At 44.2% G+C, this 22,804-nt stretch overlaps 1 protein-coding gene across 1 annotated transcript; it reads left to right on the forward strand.

Moving 5' to 3' along the window:
* The first annotated feature begins 1,204 nt into the window (after window positions 1-1,204).
* LOC119167644 (cystatin-2) lies at window positions 1,205-22,231 on the forward strand. The gene is made up of 4 exons (XM_037419155.2): window positions 1,205-1,395; window positions 3,900-4,127; window positions 7,931-8,035; window positions 22,017-22,231. Exons 2-4 carry the CDS (start codon window positions 3,906-3,908, stop codon window positions 22,116-22,118), a joined length of 429 nt encoding a protein of 142 aa, XP_037275052.2. The 5' UTR covers window positions 1,205-1,395; window positions 3,900-3,905; the 3' UTR covers window positions 22,119-22,231.
* Window positions 22,232-22,804: the final 573 nt, after the last annotated feature.

Below are 22,804 nucleotides of genomic sequence, written 5' to 3' on the forward strand. Positions count from 1 at the left end.
ACATGAGGTACATTAAGAATTATTTTAAAGCTAGACAATTCTTACATGCGCCCTCCTTATGCCATCAATATTGCCTCGGAGAAACGTTTCGGTATTTTATTATACTCGTTTTGCGATACGCTGGTGTAGATTGCTTATATTGCAATTAGGCAAGAATTCATGACAACTAGAAAAAATCATCAGTTTTCGCCTGCGTATAGCTTCAATGGCGAAGAGCACCCTTCAACTTAACTCGTGAAATGTTTTTCTGTTGAAGCATACTAAGAATCGCTACAGAATGCGATCGTGAAGTCTAAGTTCACTGTAGGGTACGCTGTTAGGACAGGGGCGTAATTTTGTGCTTGCACGCCGAGCTATGGTCATAACCGGGTTATTAGAATTTTATCTCTGCACTTTTCTGCTAACAAATATGATTCATGCTAATTCATTTACTAATGAAGCTCTTCGTTACTTGTGAGGGGCTAATTGTCAAGACGAGGCGTGTTTGAAAATAAAACAGAAAGATAAGTTTGCTAAAAATAAGAAATAATAAATACTGACGCTACACTACAGAGCCTGAGTGTTTGCCTAACCAAAAGAGGCCCTTTTGCTTTGGTCGGATAACCCGGACGCCCACACACACACACATAAAAACATGCGCGCGAATATTCAGTGTTTCATTGGTAAGTTTTATACTTGAATATTATCCTCTTTTCTAGAGTAATTAAAACATTATATATATATATATGAGGTGTGTGTCTGCCTTTGTCTGCGAAAATGGTATAAGTTAGTAGAAACATTTTCACTGTTCCAATCGGAGACAAATTTTTTGTTGGAGGTCGGTCTGGAATCAAAACATTGTTCAATAGGCACTTTTAGTGAATGCAATTTGCCTATTCGTGTTGTGTTACAAGCGAAGATATATATATATATATATATATATATATATATATATATATATATATATATATATATATATATATATATATATATATGTATATATATATTGTGTGTATTTGTGTGTTCGTCTATGTGTGCATAAACATCAATCTATCTGTTCCGCACGCAATACACTGACACTGAAAACCATGCATCCTTTCAAAACGTCGCGGCCCAGACTATCCGGTTTGACGGCAATCTCCTTTCCTGTGCCTCTCTCAGCCAGTGATGTAAGTTTTACCCAAGCGTCGGTGCCAGGATAAAAACTAGCGGGAGGCCGTCGGGTGCACATCCGCCGCCACTCAAGAAACTTGCGTAGTTCGCAGTAGGCGTATCCGACGGCTTTCTCACCCTTCCCTGTTTACCTTCACGCCGTTCTCTTCGACGTCCAAGAAACTTCCCCGCCGGTACGGCTCGCACGTTGGTCGACCAAGACGCAAGCGAATAGCCGTGTATTTGCACTCTCAAGTATTCTCGGTGAGTTGTCTTTTGCTTATATGCACGGAGCGAGTGCTTTGTATATACACAAAACTTCCGAGTGTCTTTAACAGCAACTCTTTGGCTCTCGAAACGGCATCGAAATGAGCCTCGACGGAGTAAACACGCTTGCATTTAAAGCACCATTCACTGTTAGACGGAACACACTGATGAGCACCTGTTGTATATCGCGCCTCATAGCTGTGAGTGGATGTAGAATCACTGTTCGTGTCCAGCACTACTCTATCAAAAGAAGTCAGAGCAGTCAACCAGCAGCAGTCTTGAGCAAATTTAGGCCTCTATGCTTTTGCCAGAGAGCGCAATTCAGACATGGTGCACGCAAAAGTATTCCCTTCAACTGTGAACAGCAGCACGATGAAAGAAAAGTCATGAAATACTTTCTTTCCTTTAACTCTGCTACGCTTTGGCATATACGGCGTTGCGCTGTTCTGTACGAGGGCACCAAATATGTTCAGAAGCACGATGGAGATGAATGAGTAAGATGAAAATACAAATGTGTCATGGTACAAACACCAGACGGCGCAACATACTCGTCCCAAGAATAAGCAACAATAACAACAACAAACTGAAGATTTATAGCAAGGCTGTACCTGCTGCACATTTTTTATAACCCATCACACCATGAGAACAGCCTGTTTTTTTTCTATAATGAAATAATTATGTACCATTCAGTGTTCATCACAATCTTTATCGCATACAAGACTTGAATATTACCGTTGGCTTGCTTGCAGCACTCAATACTTTGAATCAAGCTACCATGCCGTGGTAAAATCTACCTGATTTCAATTACCGAGCAACTATGCAGAAGCGGGCCAACGTACCAAACAATAAATTCGTGCCCCACGCTTCGAAGTATTCTCTGATACTTTCCTGCAGTTGCTGATTGCCGTACTTCAGAAGAGCTCTACGCTCTCCGACGTACGCGTTTCCAAACTGCCTCTATTACGTGACGCCTCTATTACGTGACTACATCTAACGCGCAACCGGAAAAAAATATCCAGGAGTGAATGTTTGTGTGTGTGATAATTAAGCGGCAGGTGAGCACTTACCACAGGGGTATGTAACTAGAAAAAAAGGACAGGATGCTCTGCAAAAGATTTTCTACATGTCATTTCACGAAGTAACCTTCGATAAAGTAGTACAAAGCAACTAACACTGCCACGCTTCGAAGCGAGGCTTATACCAAATAAAAATAAATAAACCCTTAGACCTCCGTGTAAAAAAACTTCGACTAGACGATGGGCCTATTCGTTTTTTGTTTTGGTACACCCTGAGAATAATTTTACCTTCATTATTAAAGATAACGCTTTCCTTCTCGAAATGTCAATCAGACAGATTTGTGCGTGAGTGTAAGGTTGGTAATAATATTCTACTAGTTGTGCCATCCCGAGGACATTACATTCATGTAAAATGTGTGTTTCTTATGCAATAAGGATGTTGGTAACATTTTGTTGTCATCTGGCCTAATGTTCAATTTGATTACTGCGTAGCAAATAATTACTGGATAATATTTTGCTCCACCGATAGTTAAAGTAAACACAGCAGATGCCTTATTAAGGAGTCTTTTTTTATGTTCCGCTCAATCGATTTTTGACTACCACCGCACGAAGAGCTGATATTCTGCTCTTTTCTTTTCATCTTGAATAACCACAAGAATAAGCGGCGGTAAGCTACTGGAAAGTCCTAAAAGTAGCACATACGTCGATTTGTGCTTTATGCCACCGACCATCATTACACCATTCCCCCAAGACGAAATGGCGACGGCAGCAGCCTAGGTGGGAAATATTGTAAAGGAAAGTCGCTGTAACTGGACGAGGAGCATGAAAGAGCGAGAAAATTACCTATACTTGGTATTAAGATGCATGCAACAATTACTGGGAGTAACGTTTGAGTAAGTGGTTCACTCACAACTTCAGTTGAACTGCGCAAAAAAACGGGTCCAGTGTTGAAACACACACGCCAAATTAATATGAATAATACCCAAACAGATGATGATGATCGAATGCTGCACAGATGGACATGAAGTGCATAACAGATAGCTAGAATATATACACAATAATTGTTTTGTTTGACACAGAAGTAAAATTTTAGTTACGAGTGCCTTAAGCCACATTTAAAGCAAAGAAACGAAAAAATAACACAAAGATGGTTAGGGAAAAACACAAACACACTCTATGAAATACTCACATGGCCTACCATTCACACCAATAAAAAGCATGAAATACAACATAGGCAAACAGGGAACATAAAACAATCGACAAGAAAATTCAATGTTGCTTTTAATCATTGTCTTTAACCTGGTCGTTCGTTGGAGACTCTGCTATTCATATCTAGAACGTTTTTCGTGACCTAGTCGTAATGATGTAAGGTTGTGTGGTAAAGAGGTTTTATATCAATCCTCATTTCCTTAAGTTGGTTGCAGATATAGTATAACAATGAAAGCAGAGTGTCTTGGTATACAAATGTCTCTGAACCACACGCAGGCAACCATGTCTTCCTTGAGTGTGACAGCGAGTGGAATAGCAGTGGCCCTGGTCACTGCTTTTGCTTGCTCCGCAGCCAATCCCGTGGGGCTCGTGGGTGGGTGGCAGAAGCATAACGTTGGCGATGAAGCCATATTCGAGGAGCTGGCCCATTACGCCGTCTCACAACAAGTCGACGGCCGAGAATTCTTCGATACCGTGCTCGAGCTCGTGGACGTTGAAACACAGGTACGAAGCAGTGATTGCGCTGGTGTGACTACCTCTTTCTATGTTTACCCTCGTCTACAAACTGAGGCATTCATCTATTTAATTATTTGCAGGCCAATGCGGAGAATTTCGAGACCTATTTTTTAAGGAATTGTGTACATTAAAGACACCCTGTCATGTCCGACAGTTCATGATCTAGGTCTGCTAAAACTCGTAAAGTTATATGCGACTGTGCAGGCATTCCACATATGCAATAAAGTGTAACGCACGAAGTTGATGGCATAAGTGCCGCGAAAACAACAGCGTATTACGATGTACCAGAAAATGCCCAGTTTGTTTCAATACCATAGGCGACAATATGCATGAGAAACAAGTAGTGTTACTTTGACGAAAGTGACCTTGCGAAAAAAATGTACCTAACCAAGCAAAGTGATTCGACGCAGGGCAATGCAAGCATCGTGAAATTTACATAAACGGCACTCTTGTTTTCCAACGCTCTAATTGATTCTCGTATTTAATGACCATTAGTCCGGTAGCTTTTTCATATCGGCAGCGTGTCACATAGTGTTTCATTGCGAAATATAAACGACCAGCTGCAAGTGGTTATTCAGCTTTGGAGCAATGTAACTTATCGTCATCATAAGCCTGACTACACCCACAAAAGGACAAGAGCCACTCCCCACTCAACCCGGTTCAGTGCTTTCAGCTGCAACATTGTCCCCGAAAATTTCTTAACCTCATCTGCTCCGCTGTTGTTATATTGCTCCATCTCGCGCTTCCCATATCTTGTAATCCAGTCAGACGAGCAATTATCCTGCATTTGCACAACGTGCCTGGCCCTTGTCTATTTATTTCGCGTTAACCTTTTATTTTTTTCAGGTCCTGTGTAAATATTTCTGTTTTGTGCATAACCCTCCTGTATTGTAACTACCCCCCGCCCCCTCAGTAATTCCCAAACGGGCTTTTATGGTGTATGACTAAATAAATAAATTTCAACTATGGCATCCTTCACGGAACAAACAGGAGTTTACGACAGTTTGTTTCCCGACCAACTGTGCTGTTTTTTTTCTCTTAAGGTTACACCGTTGATTTCCTTTCCATCACTCACTGCGTCATCCTCATTTTAAGGTAAATCCTCTTTGTAAGCCCCCAGGCTTCTGCGTAGCCTGGATAGCATGTTTGATGGCCGCAGCAATGTTTGGTTATTTTACCGAAGACATTAAATATATATATATATATATATATCAATATATATATATATTGATTGATTGATTGATTGATTTGTGGGGTTTAACGTCCCAAAACCACCATTTGATTATGAGAGACGTCGTAGTGGAGGGCTCCGGAAATTTTGACCTCCTGGGGTTCTTTACCGTGCACCCAAATCTGAGTACACGGGCCTACAGCATTTCCGCCTCCATCGGAAATGCAGCCGTATATATATATATATATATATATATATATATATATATATATATATATATATATATATATATATATAATTTTTTGAGGATCATGTGCGCATATATTATTCGTTTTCTGCTATAGATGTGTATTTAGTCGGACGCTTTTCTGGTTCGCACTTCTTTCGAGTAATTGTACAGCCGTGGCCACGTCTGTGTAGAGCACTCGAGCAGCTGGTTTTTGCTCTGCGGGCCGAAACCTTGAAGCAGTTTTGGGCTCTGAAGTGGTGTATCAGAAGCATGCACGGTCTAGTTGTCAGGCTGACCACGTCAGAACCTGATACTGCCCCAGGGTTTCACCCCGCAAAGCAAAAAGCGGCTGTTCGCATGCTCTACACAGACGTGGCCACAGCTGTACGCCACCAGCTCAGAGTTTCATGAAGTCATAAATTTGCATGAAACCACCTGCGTAAGCTAAAACGGTTTCACTTGTGCCGTAAGAAAATATTTGTTGTACCCTCAAATTCGCGATGAAATTTAACAACCGGGTGCTTCCCGAAATCCACACGAGCAATAACAAAGTATCACTCTGACGAACTACAGTCGCATATAAATGGCCGAAGCAATTCACCCACAGGTCAGGCTTTAGATAAATGTAGGTGCGCGTCGCCGTCGTCGCGCGCAGTATTTTTTTATCTGGGCGCACGCCGGTTGAAACCAGTGTTTACTTTTAAACCAATTCTTTGGAGATATCTGACTCTCTTATCTATTTTTCTACACATTGACACGAAGTTTTTCTTTAATTTCGTTTACTGACATTATCTGTTCGCTTATTCTCTTAAACCATCAACCTACATTTTGGTCAGACGCCAAGTTATCACCCGAATTCATTTTATTGATAACTATCTGCTAGTTCATATTGGCAGTCCCCAATTTATACGGCTTCATTTTTGTGAAAGCACATGAGCTTCATCTAATATTTTCGTAAAATTGCTACGAGAAGCTACAAAGTTCACTTTTCACTGGCGCGTGAAGTCTACAAGCTCTGCAATGCAGTGTAAAGCGGATTACTTTGCTTTGTACGACTAACAACATCAGAGAGCGCCGAGCGTTAACGGGAAGGCAGTATCGCTTTCAAGTTTAATTTTCGTCGAAAAGCACTGAAGTTTAGCGAGCCTCTAATTGTACATACTGAAATTTAGAGTGCGTAAATTGACAAGAACGGAAAAAGCACTCATCTGTACAACTGAGTTTTTTTTGTTTCTGACTGTTTACGCGCTTTAAATATCAGCATGTTATTTTTTGTCATAGCACAAAATATACAAGTGTTTGCTTGCATTTCACGATCAACTGTAACTGAAAACTGTAAGCCGAACACTTTCGTTCGTAGTGAAAAATTAGGGACCCTTAAGCTTTGCGTTTAAGAGTTGAACATCATAGCGATATTCTGCTACATGTGCGTCTTCAAACGCTAAGTGTATGGGATCTTTTCGAACTTGCTATGCACCCACTACGTGGCCTTGAGGCTGCCGTAGCGTGTGTGCCTTTTGTAGTGGGCGACTGGCTTTAAGCTATGAAGTCGTTATGATAATCCCATTTTCTGACGTTAGATGGCGATGTGCGCATGTACCACGCATTATTACGGCAATATTTCCTGTTGTATTGTGAAGTATCTGAACAGGATGCATGTGTTTGTGAAGCATGAAAGTTACTTTCACTGCTGTTTGAAGCAGATAATGTTCTTTTAATTGTATTCAAAAGTAGAGACCTGGTTTTGTTGTGGAACACCTGCGTGCCACGCAAAAAAAACAGGTTTATTACCCACTTAGAAGAAATTATAAATTATTTTATTTGCTTATTTTAAATTTTCTGACACACCAAAACGCTCTATTTTTTGGTCACGCAAAGATGATGATTTTTCCCTCGTAACCCACGACTCCGACGCAGACACCAGAATTTCTGCCAACTGAGCTGTTTAACGCTATCACGCTAACACAAGGTTGGCTTTAGTGAGCCTGATACAAACAAAACGCAATCAGAACACAGAAAGGTATCTCGAAGGCCTCTTCTTTTCTAAAGCCTAAGAGTGTCATAGAGTGCCGACCATCTTCTGTTGTGTTACTATATATATCAAATCAGTTTTTTTTTTATTTTAAAAGGTCTTAAGACGTTAAGCGCTTTGCAATTCCTTGTAAAATCTTGAACTACGCTTTCAGGCATATGTTGCCAGTTTCGCAAATGCAAGTGGTGAGAGGATGGTATAGTGATACATAAGTATGTCGGCATGAACCTCAGTAGCATCATGTTTAAATTATTTTTACGGTGCTTATGAATTAACATAAAAATCTCGAGCATGACTGAAGTGAACAGTACAAGCCCTTTTTGATGTCATACAAAGTACTCCAATATAGTAATTCACAGGTCGTCGCCGGCAGAAACTACCGGCTCAAGTTCAAGACAGCTGAGTCCACTTGCCGAGTGACCGAGTCCTACAGACGTGAGGCCTGCCTTCCAAAGTCCCGAGAGGTAAGTGATGCTTGTTGGCCAAAACAATAAATGCTTGTTGGCCAAAACACTGATTGAATAAGTTTTTGAATCTTGTTCTTTTAATAGTCTATGAACATTACAAGCGAGAAACACTCAAGTCACAATTTTTGTGTATATGTCTTCTTTTACAAAAAAAAAAAAGAACCGATAAGTCTACTGCATGGTGTAGACTCGGTACACAGCAGGGCATAATCAAACATGAAGACCAACATATAAGTGGGCAGTACCAGTACTGCGGTAGAGTGGCTGACACTCCTTCTATGGTTTGGGCCTGCCAAGTGAATCCAAAATCAACAACAGTTCTTAACACCACCAAATATTACTAGAAGGTGACCATGTTCATTCTCTCAAAACGATCAAACTGGAGTCCGGTGGGCTCGGGGTGGGCCTTCGACTAATGATGTCCCGGACTAAGACTGTCGGCCATTCTGACGGGCGTAAGGGGTATATCTGGCATCGGCAGCCTAAATAACTGTTTTAGTGGCAAAGCACTTTAGGGACTAAGCTTGTCCGTTGTCCGCTGTGCGATGACCGGCGCATTATATGGGAGGTGCCCGCTATACACCCACAGCAATTTCCATAAAGAAGAAAATCACCCCTTATGGATGGACGAATGACACTTTTATTGTTCCGCCAGATAAGGAGGTCCCCTACTCCCCGTCCTCGGCACGCATGCCTAGGGGACAAGGGCCGGCACCTCCACGAATAAAAGCAGGCGAAGAGGCTCTGACTACTCGCGCCTCTATGCCATTCGTCATTGTGCTCATGAATGGGGTACTCGCTACACATCAGTGAGGCATCATGTGCGCTTTGGCTGTGGCTCATGAATAAGCGCGTTCGAGACGGCCCATCTTCTTTCTGTCATTAATGAAAACGAACCTGCACGTGTTCTAACCCACGAAAGGCAATGCTGACGCAGAATATAAGCTAGCCCGGAGGAGAGACATGGGAAGCAGCGGGAAAGCGACAACGCCGACAACAAGCTGCTACTCCAAAAAACAGAGCGTGGCACGCGGTCACTCATCGTATGCGCAGAGAGCAAGCTATCCCTGAATAGAGAGCTCGGCCAGCAGCGATTATTCACTATGAGGCTCCTGTTCATGCACAACAGCCGTTTAACGCAGGGCAACTAGCTGTACGAAATCAAACGTCATGAGGCCAACGCCCCCGATAAGCACTTAGAAGAGGACTGTGGGCAAAGTTCTAACTGCTTTATTAAAGAAGTAAAATATCTTTTTAGTATACGATGAGAAACTGGGCTGCGTGTATAGGTCACGCAAATCTCACGGCTTTAGTATTGCGGCTTTACCGCTATATAACACTGTTGTGCCATTCTCTGTACGCATACGTTCTTCACTGGCAAGCGTACGTTGGCGTTCTCACGCAGCCGTCTGAGCGACCAAAAATGTAAAAAGAATGTAAACCACTGTCCTTACAGCCCAACTCGTTAGATGCCGCTACGGGTGCATTATCGCAACAATGACGGTTTTTGACCAGAGCGAGACTCGAGAGCTGTTATCTATAATTATTCGGAATATTAGGGCATGATCTACAACTACTGACAACAGTCTGGCAACACACATTCTATAAAGACACCAGTTGTTGTGCGTGATGCCCTACAGTATACACTTCTATGCCGGTCTATCCAGCGCAAACAACACGTCATCAGTATACATTTACTTTGAGTCATCCATTACGCAAAGGGACACTAAAATGAAACATTGAACTGTTTTATACTAAGAAATAGTTCCGTGAGCACTTTTAGGTCGTTAATTTTACCACCACAGGTTTATTTAGAGTAGAGAGAATAACTGGTCTTGGTTTCATGTTTAAAGTGCACGCCGTTATGCCTCCACGTGACGCCGCGGATTTCAAAGCATATTACTGATGTTTTGGCTGCATGCCATGAACAAAACTTTCTGATACTTGGAATTTTTGTTGCATGTCGCCCTCAGATGACAATGTTTTTCGTCTTTACTTATTGGGATTTACGCGCGATCCAGGAGACGTCATCAGATTCTTTGAAGTCATGGTGTTCGGTGAAGGAAGTTCAAGGTGGCATCACCACCTACATTATTGTTTTGCGTGTTTACTTGATTACCAAGCGCTTTCTCGTGGCGAGCTTCTTCAATCTGCTATTATGAAAGACTGATTTGCAATCCCAAGACCCATTTTTCTATCGATTGCCTCCAGCTAACCCTCACTTTGGATGGTACTTTCAGACAATAGAAAAAAACCACACCCGAAATCTAAAAGCCACTTTCCACATGACATCGCTGTCATGAGAGACATTAACATATTCTTTAAAACAGTTGCTCTTTGGAAAATTTTGATGGTCCCTGTCATTGTTTGTATAATTACTCCGCTATTTTTCAGGGTTATTCTCATGCGCTACCGCTTAGAACACTCAACGGGCAAACTTTGCCGGCCCGAGCCAGGCCCATTTCAGCCAGTTATGTCTTTCCTATAAACGATAGACTGTCCTTTCTTCGGATATTGTGAACATATGTGCCTCACACGAGATGTATTCTGCTGAGTGTTTTGCACTTCTTTCAGGGTCACGGATCTCAGTAGTATAATTTGAATACTTTTGGTTATTTACGCTTATAGCACTTTTCCGAAATGATTGAAGGCTCATAGAAAATGTAACTTTAGTCATAGCTGAGTGTCCCATGTAGGTAGTCCTAACAGCATAATGTTAATTTGAAGTTTAATATAATGACTGCAAATTGTACTAGCCTAATGAAGTGAAAAATATAGCAGAACGTTACAGTTTGAGTCTACATAAATTGCACGCGAGCCGAGGCTGCTGTAAAAGCACTACGTCTCTTTCAAACTCGTTTATTACGCTATGCAATAACAAAACATGCTCTAGTTACTTCTGGGAAGAACATAATCAGCGGAGCAGCGTTACATAAATAAACTTATAGGGTCAAATAGTCGGCTGTCTCCAACGTGCACTTTTCCCTCTCAAACCAAGAAAGTAATTTTCGCCACCTTTCTTCACCAATTAGCTGCATCGCATTCCTATAGATCTGTCAAAACGAGCATCACCCATTAGCAAGTGAGCCAGTGTTCTCGTTGTTCCCTGAAGATTCTTATCTCGACGTTTTCTTTTACGGCGTGCGATATTTGAAAGTTTTATATCGTTGTAAAAAAATCTTTGAAGCTTTTATTGGCACCCAGCGCAGTCACATCTACAACATGGCGCACACTTGCACAGCCAAGAAAGAATCAAGCCTCTGCTTCACTACTCTTATTCGTCTCTTCAGTGAGTGTCACGCGGATTTTCTGCAGTCTTAAAGCAAGGTCATACTCAGGGTATGCAAAATAACTGTCAATCAAAGACATAAGTGAAGCAGCCACCCGCTTCTTTAGAGTGCTCACAGTCAAACACGGCGAATCGAGTCCAGAGCACGTACCCCTGTAGGGACCGGAAGTAGAAGAACCCATTCGCCAATGGCCGAAGGCCTCGGTGCTAGCAGGGAAGCAAAGTGTGGCTCTGGTTGCAGCCTTTCAGTTCGCGGCTGCGGCAATGCAGGCGGAGATCTATGGCAGAAAGGAAAAAAGCGGCGACTATAGTGGGCAAGAAAAGAGACGGATATATTTAGAAAGAAGTAGCTGGTGTGCCAGAGCTACTTCGACGAGTCAAGTGACAGGTATTCTTAAAATATTTAACAAACTTGTAGTGCGCAGTGCATGTAGCCCTCTCGAGTGCCTGTTGGAGCCACTATGCAGCTTGCGAAACTTTGCCACGCCAGCACGTTGGTATTCTGCAGAGACTAAGGAAAGGTAAGCTAAGCGCGTGCAGTCTGTGTAAGTAAAAAATTTACAGGAGTAGGGGCTCATGTATTTAGTTTGGATATGTGCTATTTATTCGTTATATTCCAAGACAGCAGAAATTGAGGCGAAAAGTCTGAATGGAAAAAAAATCCTAAACTCCGGGTGCCTAAGCAGCCATGGGACATTTATGCAGTAAAATGTGCCAATACATCCATGCCTCGACAGCCTTCTCGCCTTCTTTGAAAGGGTACAACAGGAAGTAATCATTTCCATAACTTTCCTTATGCAGCGCACTTTGTCCGCGGGAGGGCTTTCTCGTTCTTAATTGTAATGAGAACACTAGCGCCTCAAAAAATGGGGACGCCTATGACATACAGTTGAAATACAAAAAACACGAAGGTTGTCGTAAATATGAGCAAAAATGTGTTCTGTATCACGGGAAATCCAGTTACATATTAAAAATTTTTGGATAAGTGCCAAGTGCTAAATATATTCAGCTCCTTTGCTAGCACGAAAAATCAGCAACATTTGCATCGATTGGCGCCCTTGTGATAAGAATCTTTCTACATCTTGCACTTAAACTGCACCAACAACAGCTCCGGAGATATTCATCACTCCCGAATCGCGTCTACGGAGCACGCAGGTGGTAAAGGGTGTGGCGGGCATGTGAGCGTATACTTAAATTTTTTTCCTACATACAAGAGTGCACATCTTGTTCATAATAAATAACGTTATAGTGAGTACCGTTGCTGTTGCAGCAGTACCATCTGGCAAACCATTCCGTACCATATGCATGAGCGTCTTTCACTCGCTATAATTGAGGGGACTTATATTACTAGTTTCTTCGAATTACGTGCAGCTTATACCGACAGGAAGAAATGCTAGACGCCTTATACTTTACGTTTTCAGTGCATCCCAATGCACTTCAGGTAGTTTAACTTAGCGGAAGCCCTCACTTACTGCATATTACGTAATATGGGCCTCTTGGGGTTGTTAAGTCTAAACAATAACACAAACAGCGTAGAGGTGCCATTATATTGATGTAGCGCTTTTCATCGAAGACATAGCGCTGTTCATCAACCGTTCTATTGTATGTAACATTGTTATTGAACTTGAGTGTATTACGCCAAGTGTTGAGCGTTTCGTTGTAAACTTAATGATGTCGTTCTGCAGCAGTGTTTAGATCTCAAATAGGCCATAAGTCCGAATTTTTGGAGTTAATGGAAACTATGCTGGCAAGTCTTTACTCAATGCATGCAGCCTTTTGGTAATGGGCGATGTGAACATAAATATGCCTAGCGATGGCGCATCCAGTGATCATTTTGAATCCGTCCTTCGTACTTTTGTCTGCACAAATTTAATTACGATGGCTACTCGTATTACACAACGCTTCATAATATCTGTTTCACTAGCACACCTTCCAAACATGTTCATCAGGTGTTTTCGCCCTCGATATTAGGAACCATCTTCCAATTTTCGTGTTTATAAGAGTAGCCCCCCCCCCTCCTCCAATCAGGCAAACATTGCAAACACGAGTTATCAGGACATCAACCCTGTTACACTGAAGAATTTTTATTCTAACGTGTAAGCGATAACATGGGAAAGCGTGCGCGCCGAAAGCAATCTCTACCGGGCATATCGTCTTTTTCTAAAGAAAATGGTAGCTCGCTACGCAAACCATTTCCCCTGGTGTGCAGTACGAGACAAAGCAAAATGTTACGTAAGCCTTTGATTATGAACAGCCTGCACAAAAAATAAAAACAATAAGAATGTACCATTTCTTCGTAGTATCACTTGATGCTGTATTGTTTGCATAGTTCAAAGTGTACAACAATAAACTAAACGCTGAAAAAAAAGAAAGCAAAACTTTCATACTATCAATCTCTGTTTGGTAGAATATAGAATAATTCGAGAAAGCTATGGCAGGAAATAAACAATTTATCAAACAACTGCAAAGCAAACTGCCCAACTAACTTTGCAGATTTTGCTCAAAACAAGACGGATGTAGAAACCCTAACAAAAATGAACAAGTTTATTTGCAAAGTCAGTGAATAGGTGCCTCCGTCCCGCCATAGTGGTTACACAAACACGCTAGCGTTGACTTTCTCAGCACTAAACAATTCAATTACTCTCTCTCCAGTTAGTGAAGAAGAAGTCAGGAATATTATTCGTTGAATTAGAAATGATGTCGCGGCTGGCCTAGGTGGCTTCAGTGCCGCCCCTAATTAACACGTTCATTCAATCATAGCCCTTCCGTTAATATATATGATCAATCAAAAGCTAGAAACAGGTATATTTCGCACTGTAAAAGTGGCACATGTAATCCCGATATACTAAAATGGAACTTTTAGCGAAATAACAAACTACCGGCCGATTTCCGTACTGCACATTTTTCCAAAGTATTCGAGAATGTCATAAATGCACGGAATGTGATAAACTTTTTAACTAAATACCACGTAGTAACTGATCGACACTACGGCTTCCAGAAAAGAAAATCCATAGAAGTAGCGTTTATGCGAGTTGAAAGTGTAATACTGAACAACATATAAAACAAACTTTCTACTGCTGGCTCAATTATCTGTTTAAAGAAAGCGATCGACTGTGTGAATAATGATTTTCTACTGTCCAAACTGCATAACTATGGTGTTCGCGGCGTTAACCTCGAACTTTAAAAAATTTATCTCTGTAACAAGAAGCAGTGTGTGAAGGTCTGCGAACAGGTATCTCCAACCACTATGGCATTATACGGGGTGCAACGGGGCTTAATTCTGGAACCTAAGATTTAATACTTTACCTTAGTGATTTATGTGAAGTGCCCGAATCTCTCAAACTGGTCATGTCTTCTGACAGCACCAACATATTTTTTTCGCACCTAATTTAGGTAACTTAAAAAAATAATTAAACATTCTCTATTTAAACTTGAACAATCGCTGTACGCCAACAGATTATGTTTAAGTATTAAGATAAGTAAATGTAATATATTTAAACCATTCAAGAATGAATATGACTGTGAACTCACTTTCAATTTTCAAGGAGCGGTCCTTCAGCGCGTTTCATAAGAAAAGTTTCTAGGTGTTTTGTTCAACGACACCATGTCGTTGAGCACGCTTGTTATCAAGCTGACAATTGAATTAGGCAAAACAGTTGGATGACTCTGCAAACTTAAAGACCTATTTCCACCATGTCTAAGAGTTACGATATAGTATGCAAATACTTATTCACAACTTACATACTGTACCCTAGTCTGGGGTACAACAGCAACCACCAACTTTAATGAACTAGAACTGCAAAAAACAAGGTGTTAAAACTTTTTGAAAACTTTTACCCCCTATTTATTGAACATAAAATGCAAAAAATTTCCAAGTTACACGATTATAACATCTCCCTTTATATGTAAAAACAAGCTTCCAAAACACGAATAACACATTTGTGGCGAAACGGGTCGGCGCCGCTTCTGCGCCTGCGCGTCGCGGCGGTGCCTCCAAACACGGGCGCCAGCGTTAAGAACACTCTCGCCCGAAATAAGCAAGAAAACTGTGTGTGTGCCCCAAATCAGGGGCAGTCGTTGTAGAACCTTCAGTGTGGAAACAATAAAGTTATGTTATCGCACAACTGGTGACCTGGAAAACGCACGTACCGCACCGCCATGGCCGACGAGAAAACCCTTGCTGCCCTTCAACAACAAGTACAACAACTGCAGCAACAACTGCAGGCCCAGCAGCAAGTGATCCAGAACCAAGAGCAACAGCTCCGGGAACAGCAGCAGCGCAATGAAAATGAAGCACTCTCGTACGACGACCGTGCACCACCCCACTTGGGTCACGCCCCCCAAAACTTCCCTCCAGCGGTCCTTGCCACCTCGGGCACCTCCATTGCTGTGGCCGCCACCAACACGGACGTTTGTCGCGTCGCCGTCAAACTTCCGCCGTTTCGGGCAGAGGTGCCTGACGTGTGGTTCGCTCAAGTCAAGGCGCAGGTTTCCATCGCACGCATCACCCAGGACCGGACGCGCTATTACTACGTCGTCGCCCATCTAGACTCTCGCTATGCGGCTGAGGTTCGCGATATGCTTGCGAATCCCCCGGCTGATGTCTCTTACCTACACCTGAAGAGGAAACTGATCCGCCGGCTTTCGCCTTCACAAGACGAGAAGGTGCGCCACCTCCACCAGCACGAACTCGGTGACCGCAAGCCATCGCAGCTCCTGCGTTACATGCGTGACCTCTTGGGCAGCACCCCGGTCGACGACTCGCTCCTCCGTATCATCTGGCTTCAGCGTCTACCCTCACATGCCCAGGCCATCCTCCAGGTGCAGCCGAATCTGCCGCTGGACCAGCTCTCTCACATCGCCGATCAAGTCGTCGAGATTTCGTTGCCAGCATCACCTCTCACCGTCAACCCCGTTGACACCAGACAGTCCAGCAGCGAGCTCGCGCGCCGTGTCCACGAAATGACCCGTCAGCTGGACTGAATTGAAAGGCGCCTGTATCAAAGCCTGAAGCTGCGTCCACAAAAACGCTCCCAAAGCCAAGACAACAACGCCGCTTCATCGCACGGAAATGATAACGGCCCCTGCTACTACCATCGCCGATTCGGGGACAAAGCCCGGAAATGTCAACCACCTTGCTCAGCTGGACGTCAGGAAAACTTCAACGGCAGCCCGTAGAGATGGCCACGAGCTGCCAACTTAGAGGTTGTCGCATATTCGTCACCGACAAAGTCGCAAAGCGGCGGTTCCTTGTCGACTGTGGCTCCGACATCTGTTGCTTTCCCCGAACCTTCCTGCGTGACAAGCGTCCTTGCACGTCCTTTGAGCTCAGCGCGGCGAACCATTCAACCATCAAGACCTACGGCTCGCCCCGCCTTAACATCAATTTCAAAAACCTGTGTCGAGTTTTCCAAGGAATTTCGTCATTGCCGACGTCGCAGAGCCGATCATCGGGTCCGACTTCTTGGCGTACTAGAATCTTCTACCTGACTGCCGATATGACCGACTTATTGACGCTAAAACAGGCCTCTTCACGCCGGGCCAACGTGCGACCACCCAACAAACTAACGTCAAGGCACTCACCATAAGGAACCAGTCGCCATACCATGACATCCTCGCAGAATTTCCCGACCTGACTCGACCAAGCGGGCGTCCACGAAATGTGCGCCCCTCAATCGTGCACTACATTCGTACTACTCCCAGCCCCCTGGTCTCAAGCCGCGCCCGTCGGCTAGCCCCGGACCGCCTACGAATCGCACAGGCGGAATTCGAAGCCATGCTCCTCGAAGGTACTGCCCGCCGCTCGGATGGACCTTACGCCTCACCACTTCATCTGGTACCAAAGAAGACAAATGGCTGGCGCCCCTACGGAGATTATCGCACCCTCAACACCCGCACCGTCCCCGACAGGTACCCCGTTCGTCATATACAGGACTTTGCACACCGCTTAAATGGCAGCACTATCTTCTCAGTGGTGGACCACGTAAAGACCTACACACAAATTCCTGTAAACCTGGATGACCTCCGAAAGACCGCAATTATCACGCCTTTCGGTCTATTCGAAGCCCCTTGCATGAGTTTTGGTCTCCGCAACGCGGGGCAAACCTTTCAACGCTTCATCGACGACGTCGTCCGCAGCTTGGACGTCTGTTTCGTCTACCTAGACGACATCTTGATCTTCTGCCGCAACGAACCAAAACATCGCCAACACCTTCGTGAACTGTTCCAGCATCTCGACGAACACGGCTTACTCATAAACGTTCAGAAGAGCACGCTCGGTGCCCCCGTCGTCACGTTTCTTGGCCATGAAATCTTTTCAGAAGGAACTAGACCCTTGCCTGAACACATCCTGGCCCTGAAAAATTACGCGCTGCCTGCCACAGCGAAGGACCTCCGCCGTTTCCAGGGCATGTTCAACTTTTACAGGCACTTCGTGCCTAAAGCGGCCACATATGCCCCTCCCTTTCTATAATGCGTTGTCCGGCCAACGCGGCAACCATCCTGTCACTTGGACCCCAGCCTTAACGCAAGCGTTCGAAGACTGCAAAACTGCCCTATGCAACGCTACGCTGCTCTCCCATCCCAAGCCAGAGGCATCCCTGGGTCTTTTCACAGACACCTCTAGTACCGCCGTCGGAGCCTCTGTCATGCAGCGAGTGGGAAACAACTGGCGCCCCTTGGCGTTCTTCTCGAAGAAACTCTCTTCCCCGAAGCCACGCCCACCTTCCGGCAGCATCGGCAATGCAACCTCGCCCCCTGCGGAGAAAACCTGGCCAGCCTACTACAGAGAACTCCTTGCCATCTACGAAGCAGTCCAACACTTTCGCCACATCCTCGAGGCACAGCACTGCACAACATACACCGACCATAAACCTATCACTTACGCCTTCTCCCAACGCCGCGAAAAACTTCCACCGGTCCAGCAGAACCAGCTGTCCTTCATCAATTCACCACAGATATCCGCCACATCAGCAGAAAGGAAAACTTGGTCGCCGACGCACTCTCTCGCGTCTCGACTGTCGAGCTACTAACCGTTACAACCGACGCCCTCGCCGAAGCTCAGAAAACGGACACCGAGCTCCAGCGGCTCCTTGAGAATGGCTCTTCCTTTCAACTTCAAAAAGTTACCATTCCTGGGTCAACGGGCGCTCTTTACTGTGACATATCAACAGGACGAGTGAGACCATAAGTCCCTTCTTTGCATCGCCAAAGCCTCTTCAACCAGTTACACAACCTTAGTCATCCCGGCATCCGAGCTTCTACACGCCTCGTGACTTACCGGTACGCGTGGCCCTCAAAGCAACGGGACTGCCGCACCTCGGCACGCACAAGCATTCAATGCCAGCGCGCCAAAATCACCCGGCACGTCACGTTGCCACTCGGAGAATTCCCCCTCCCGACGGAACGGTTCCAGCACGTGCACATCGACATCATTGGCCCCCTCCCACCAGCCGGCCCTTACCGCTATTGCCTCACCGCCATCGATCGTTACACTCGTTGGCCCGAGGTGTGGCCGCCCGAAAGGATTAGCGCAGAAGAAGTCGCATCAGCTTTCTTCTCCAGCTGGGTTTCACGCTTCGGCACTCCTCGTCGAGTCACCACCGATAAAGGAAGGCAATTCGAATCTCAACTCTTCAGGCTCCTCGGGCTCTCAACCGGGTTCGAGCGTTCACGGACAACTAGCTACCACCCTTGCGCCAACGGGATGATTGAACGGTTTCACGGCAGTTCAAGGCAGCCATAATGTGCCAACCTCACTCAACCTGGCTCGAAGCTCTCCCCGCCATCGTTCTCGGTCTGCGCGCAACTTTCAAGCCAGACATTCAAGCCATGCCCGCGGAACTCGTCTACGGGGAGCCGCTTCGCCTACCTGGAGAACTCATCTACGCTTCGACCTCTGATGTAACCATCTCGGACCCTGCAGTCTTCGTAGCTCGACTCCGTCGCACAATGGGTGCGCTGCGGCCCTCACCAGCGGCTCGCCACACCAAGCCGACCCCGTTCGTGTTTAAGGACCTGGCAACATGCTCGCATGCCTTCCTCCGCGACGACATCGTACGCGCACCTTTCCAGCCGCTTACTCCGGACCTTACAATGTTATCTGTCGCAACAACAAAACATTTACCAAGCAAATCAGTGGAAAGGATGTACGAGTTTCCATCGACCGCCGAAAGCCATCATTTATCCTTTCCCAGGAGCCTAGCAACCCCCGCACGCCTCCCGTAATTCACCGACAACAGCCCACAACGCCTAAGCTCGCACCCTAAACCATCCGCCTTGGACGCCAGGTGCGGGTCCCCAAACCTCTTTAACCCTGACGGCTCCTACGTGCGGGGGGGGGGGGGCAAAACGGGTCGGCGCCACTTCTGCTCCTGCGTGTCACGGCAATGCCTCCAAACACGGGCGCCAGCGATAAGAACACTCTCACCCGAAATAAGTAAGAAAACTGTGTGTGTGCCCCGATTCAGAGGCAGTTGTAGAATCTTAAGTGCGGAAACATTCAAGTTATGTTATCCCACACATTCGTCATGACTACAGCATACACGTAACAGGCAAACTTTAGTAACCCATACACGCGCTAACTATGGTAAAGCTAGACTAGAGTATTGCATACAAATTCTTTTCAACTCCTTGAAAACCCATAAAAATTTCAGTGCCTCTTCCAATTACTTAAAATCAGATGTGCTTGATTACTCGATGAAGCTATAATTTTTTCATGTTGTGTACGCAATGTTGCACCAGTGCTCCAATGTTCTTCGTATGTGACTTTTAGATTTTCTTCGTATTATGCTGTTTCTTTTTGTTGACAGTTTTACAACTGTCTAGAATTCGCTGCATTTGCTGCCTTCTGTAAGCCTCCAGGTTCTATCAAGCTGTTTTCAAAGCTTTTCGCCAGGGGGACCACTAACCAATCAGTGGGAAACAAAGTGGATTCTGATTGTAATATACTGAGTGCTTCAAGAAATGTGCCCAGTATTATTTAAATATTAAAAAAAACGAAATATGCATCTGCGTCTTTTACCTACGGCGCTCCTTTTACTTTGGCAGAAGGCATATTCCGATGTGTAAAAACCTTAGTTACAGCAGTAATTATAATAAGTAAAATAAATAGCGTTTAAACCACTGAAAATAAGCCAGTCGAGTCAGATAGGTGAATTAATGTTCATCCTGGGAGAAGTCAATAGCAACTTGGAAATTTTGCAAAAGCGGCCATTACTAATCATTGCTCAGCAATAAACTCTTGATAATTTAGCTGATGAAAGTGAAATCAACGTAACAAGCAGTGCAGCTATCATTCACTTCAAAAACTTCGTCAATGAAAAGTATTAAGAAATCGTGCAAAAAGCTGATTGTTTATTATATTTAAAATTGTAAATAATGTTTGTACACATCTGACAATGCCTTCTGCCAAAGTGAACAGTACGCCGCAGGTAACACGCAGATGCTTCATCCTGTAATTTTTAAATATTATTGAATAGATTTCTCGAAACACCCTGTACCAGGGCCTAACACGGGCCTGACTCAGGCCTAACCCGAGCCCTAAGCTCATGCGCCCGAGACCGGTTCAACAATGCCTTGCCCAGACCGCGTTTTGGGCTGAGCCTTGGCTTTGAGATTGCCCGGGCCCGTGCTTTCCTCTACTACCGCTGCTATTTCAATTTTTTTTCTTTTGTTGTTAGTTTTTATCAACCACTTTATTTATTTGATGTTTTTTAGCTTTATACCGAGGTTTCTGTATTCCTTTTGTATTTAACTTCCCCGAGTGAGGCCTCCAGGCTCTGAAGAAGCAGTGAATAAACAAGTAAATCAATAAATAAAAAATCTGTGCTATATGCTCATTGAAATGTGCTTATGCTCATTGAAATCTACCGCAGGAGAATAAAAAATGCTATTTTCTGGTGTCACTTCAGGTTATGTGATCAACTCATTTCTGGAAGATTGCGGTAATGCTCAAGCTGAATGTTTTGGATGGACAAGTCATGGCAAGGCGTCCATGATGTGCTTTCGATACTGTTTAAAGTACAGCAACTACCCAACCCTCACACAAACCTAACATTACGAGACTACTCGTTTGTATTGGTGACAGCTTGATTGACCTGATAGCCGTCTATGCGCAGTAGACACCCGCTGAACACGCATAGTAAATCTCGTGTTGGAACCAAATATCACCAACGTATCAGTAGCTGTAAGCACGTCTATAATAGCAAGTCATACTGCTAACATTTAAAGATTTGCGTCCTCGAATGTAAACACAAAATTATAGAAACGTTTTTTTTTCCCTGCTAGACTGACAGCCACTGTGTCTTTCGTTGTCGTTAGCGCTATAAACTAGGCCTCATAAGGAAAGTTTTCGTGGTGGTGCCGATTAGACTAAAGCAAGCCAGGGGCCACTTGACAGGGCTATAAAGCCAAGAACAAATTCGTCCAGTGTGTTTCACGCGGCAATCTTCATAATACGGTGAAATATACTTGCCATTAGTTTGTTTATCTGTGGGGAAGGAATGGCAAAATATATTTATTGGCACAGTCGACACTGCGCTGTAAGTTTTCAAGCAATATTTTGCACTTCCAAAACAAATATACTTGACTTATTATTAAATATTGTTGTTAATTGTGCATTCCGTATAGTTCTTGCTTTTGTGATTTAGATTGTATTTCAATCTCACTTTCTGTTTCATTATTTCGCAGACGGTGAAGGATGTTTGCACAGCAGTCATCTACGACGTACCTTGGCTCAAGCAGCGTTCCGTGACGTCATTCACCTGCGAGGGCACCGCCACTTCAAAGTAAAAGTTGTCTGCTGAGGAGGCTGGCTGTTGGAGCACCAGAAAAACTTGTTTGGCTTGATTTTTTGCATCCTAATCACAGGCTAAATAAAGCTGAAATCATTTAGGAGCTTAAAATATGTGTCAGTTTCGGCAATTTTCCTTGGACACCAGTTTAAGGAAGAAGTTTCATGAGCTACCTGTACAACTTGTAGTCATGAAAAAAATTACACCGTCAATAGGATACATTTCTAAAAGGGCTTCCTGTCAAAAATGTTTTCATTTCCGGCCATTTATCTCGTAAGCATAGTTTTGGTCAAGTGGTCGTTATCAATCGCCAAAAAATGTTATCGCGCATCAGCCTAGCTCTCCTTCACAAAACAACAACAAAAGAAAAGTGAGTTAGTGTTATCAACCCTTCTTCTATCTGAAGATTGCCGGCGAGCTAATTATGTTGTTTATTTAGACTGATGTTTCCGTCTCTTTACATAACCAGTTTCGTATCAACGTCAACAGTTGCCCTCTATATCAAATAGGCCAATGCCATGAGTCAAGTGCCCTACGCAGATGAACGGAAATTGTGGCGATACCAGCGTGTCTTCTGTGATAGAGGTCTCAAACTCACATCAGCCAGCGGGCTCCATTCACAACAGAAAATCGTTCCATATCTCATACAGAAGTTATTTCTGAAGCGGAATTTCGGTACTACGA

Source organism: Rhipicephalus microplus, chromosome 6 (assembly GCF_043290135.1).
Source record: "Rhipicephalus microplus isolate Deutch F79 chromosome 6, USDA_Rmic, whole genome shotgun sequence".
NCBI lineage: Eukaryota > Metazoa > Arthropoda > Arachnida > Ixodida > Ixodidae > Rhipicephalus > Rhipicephalus microplus.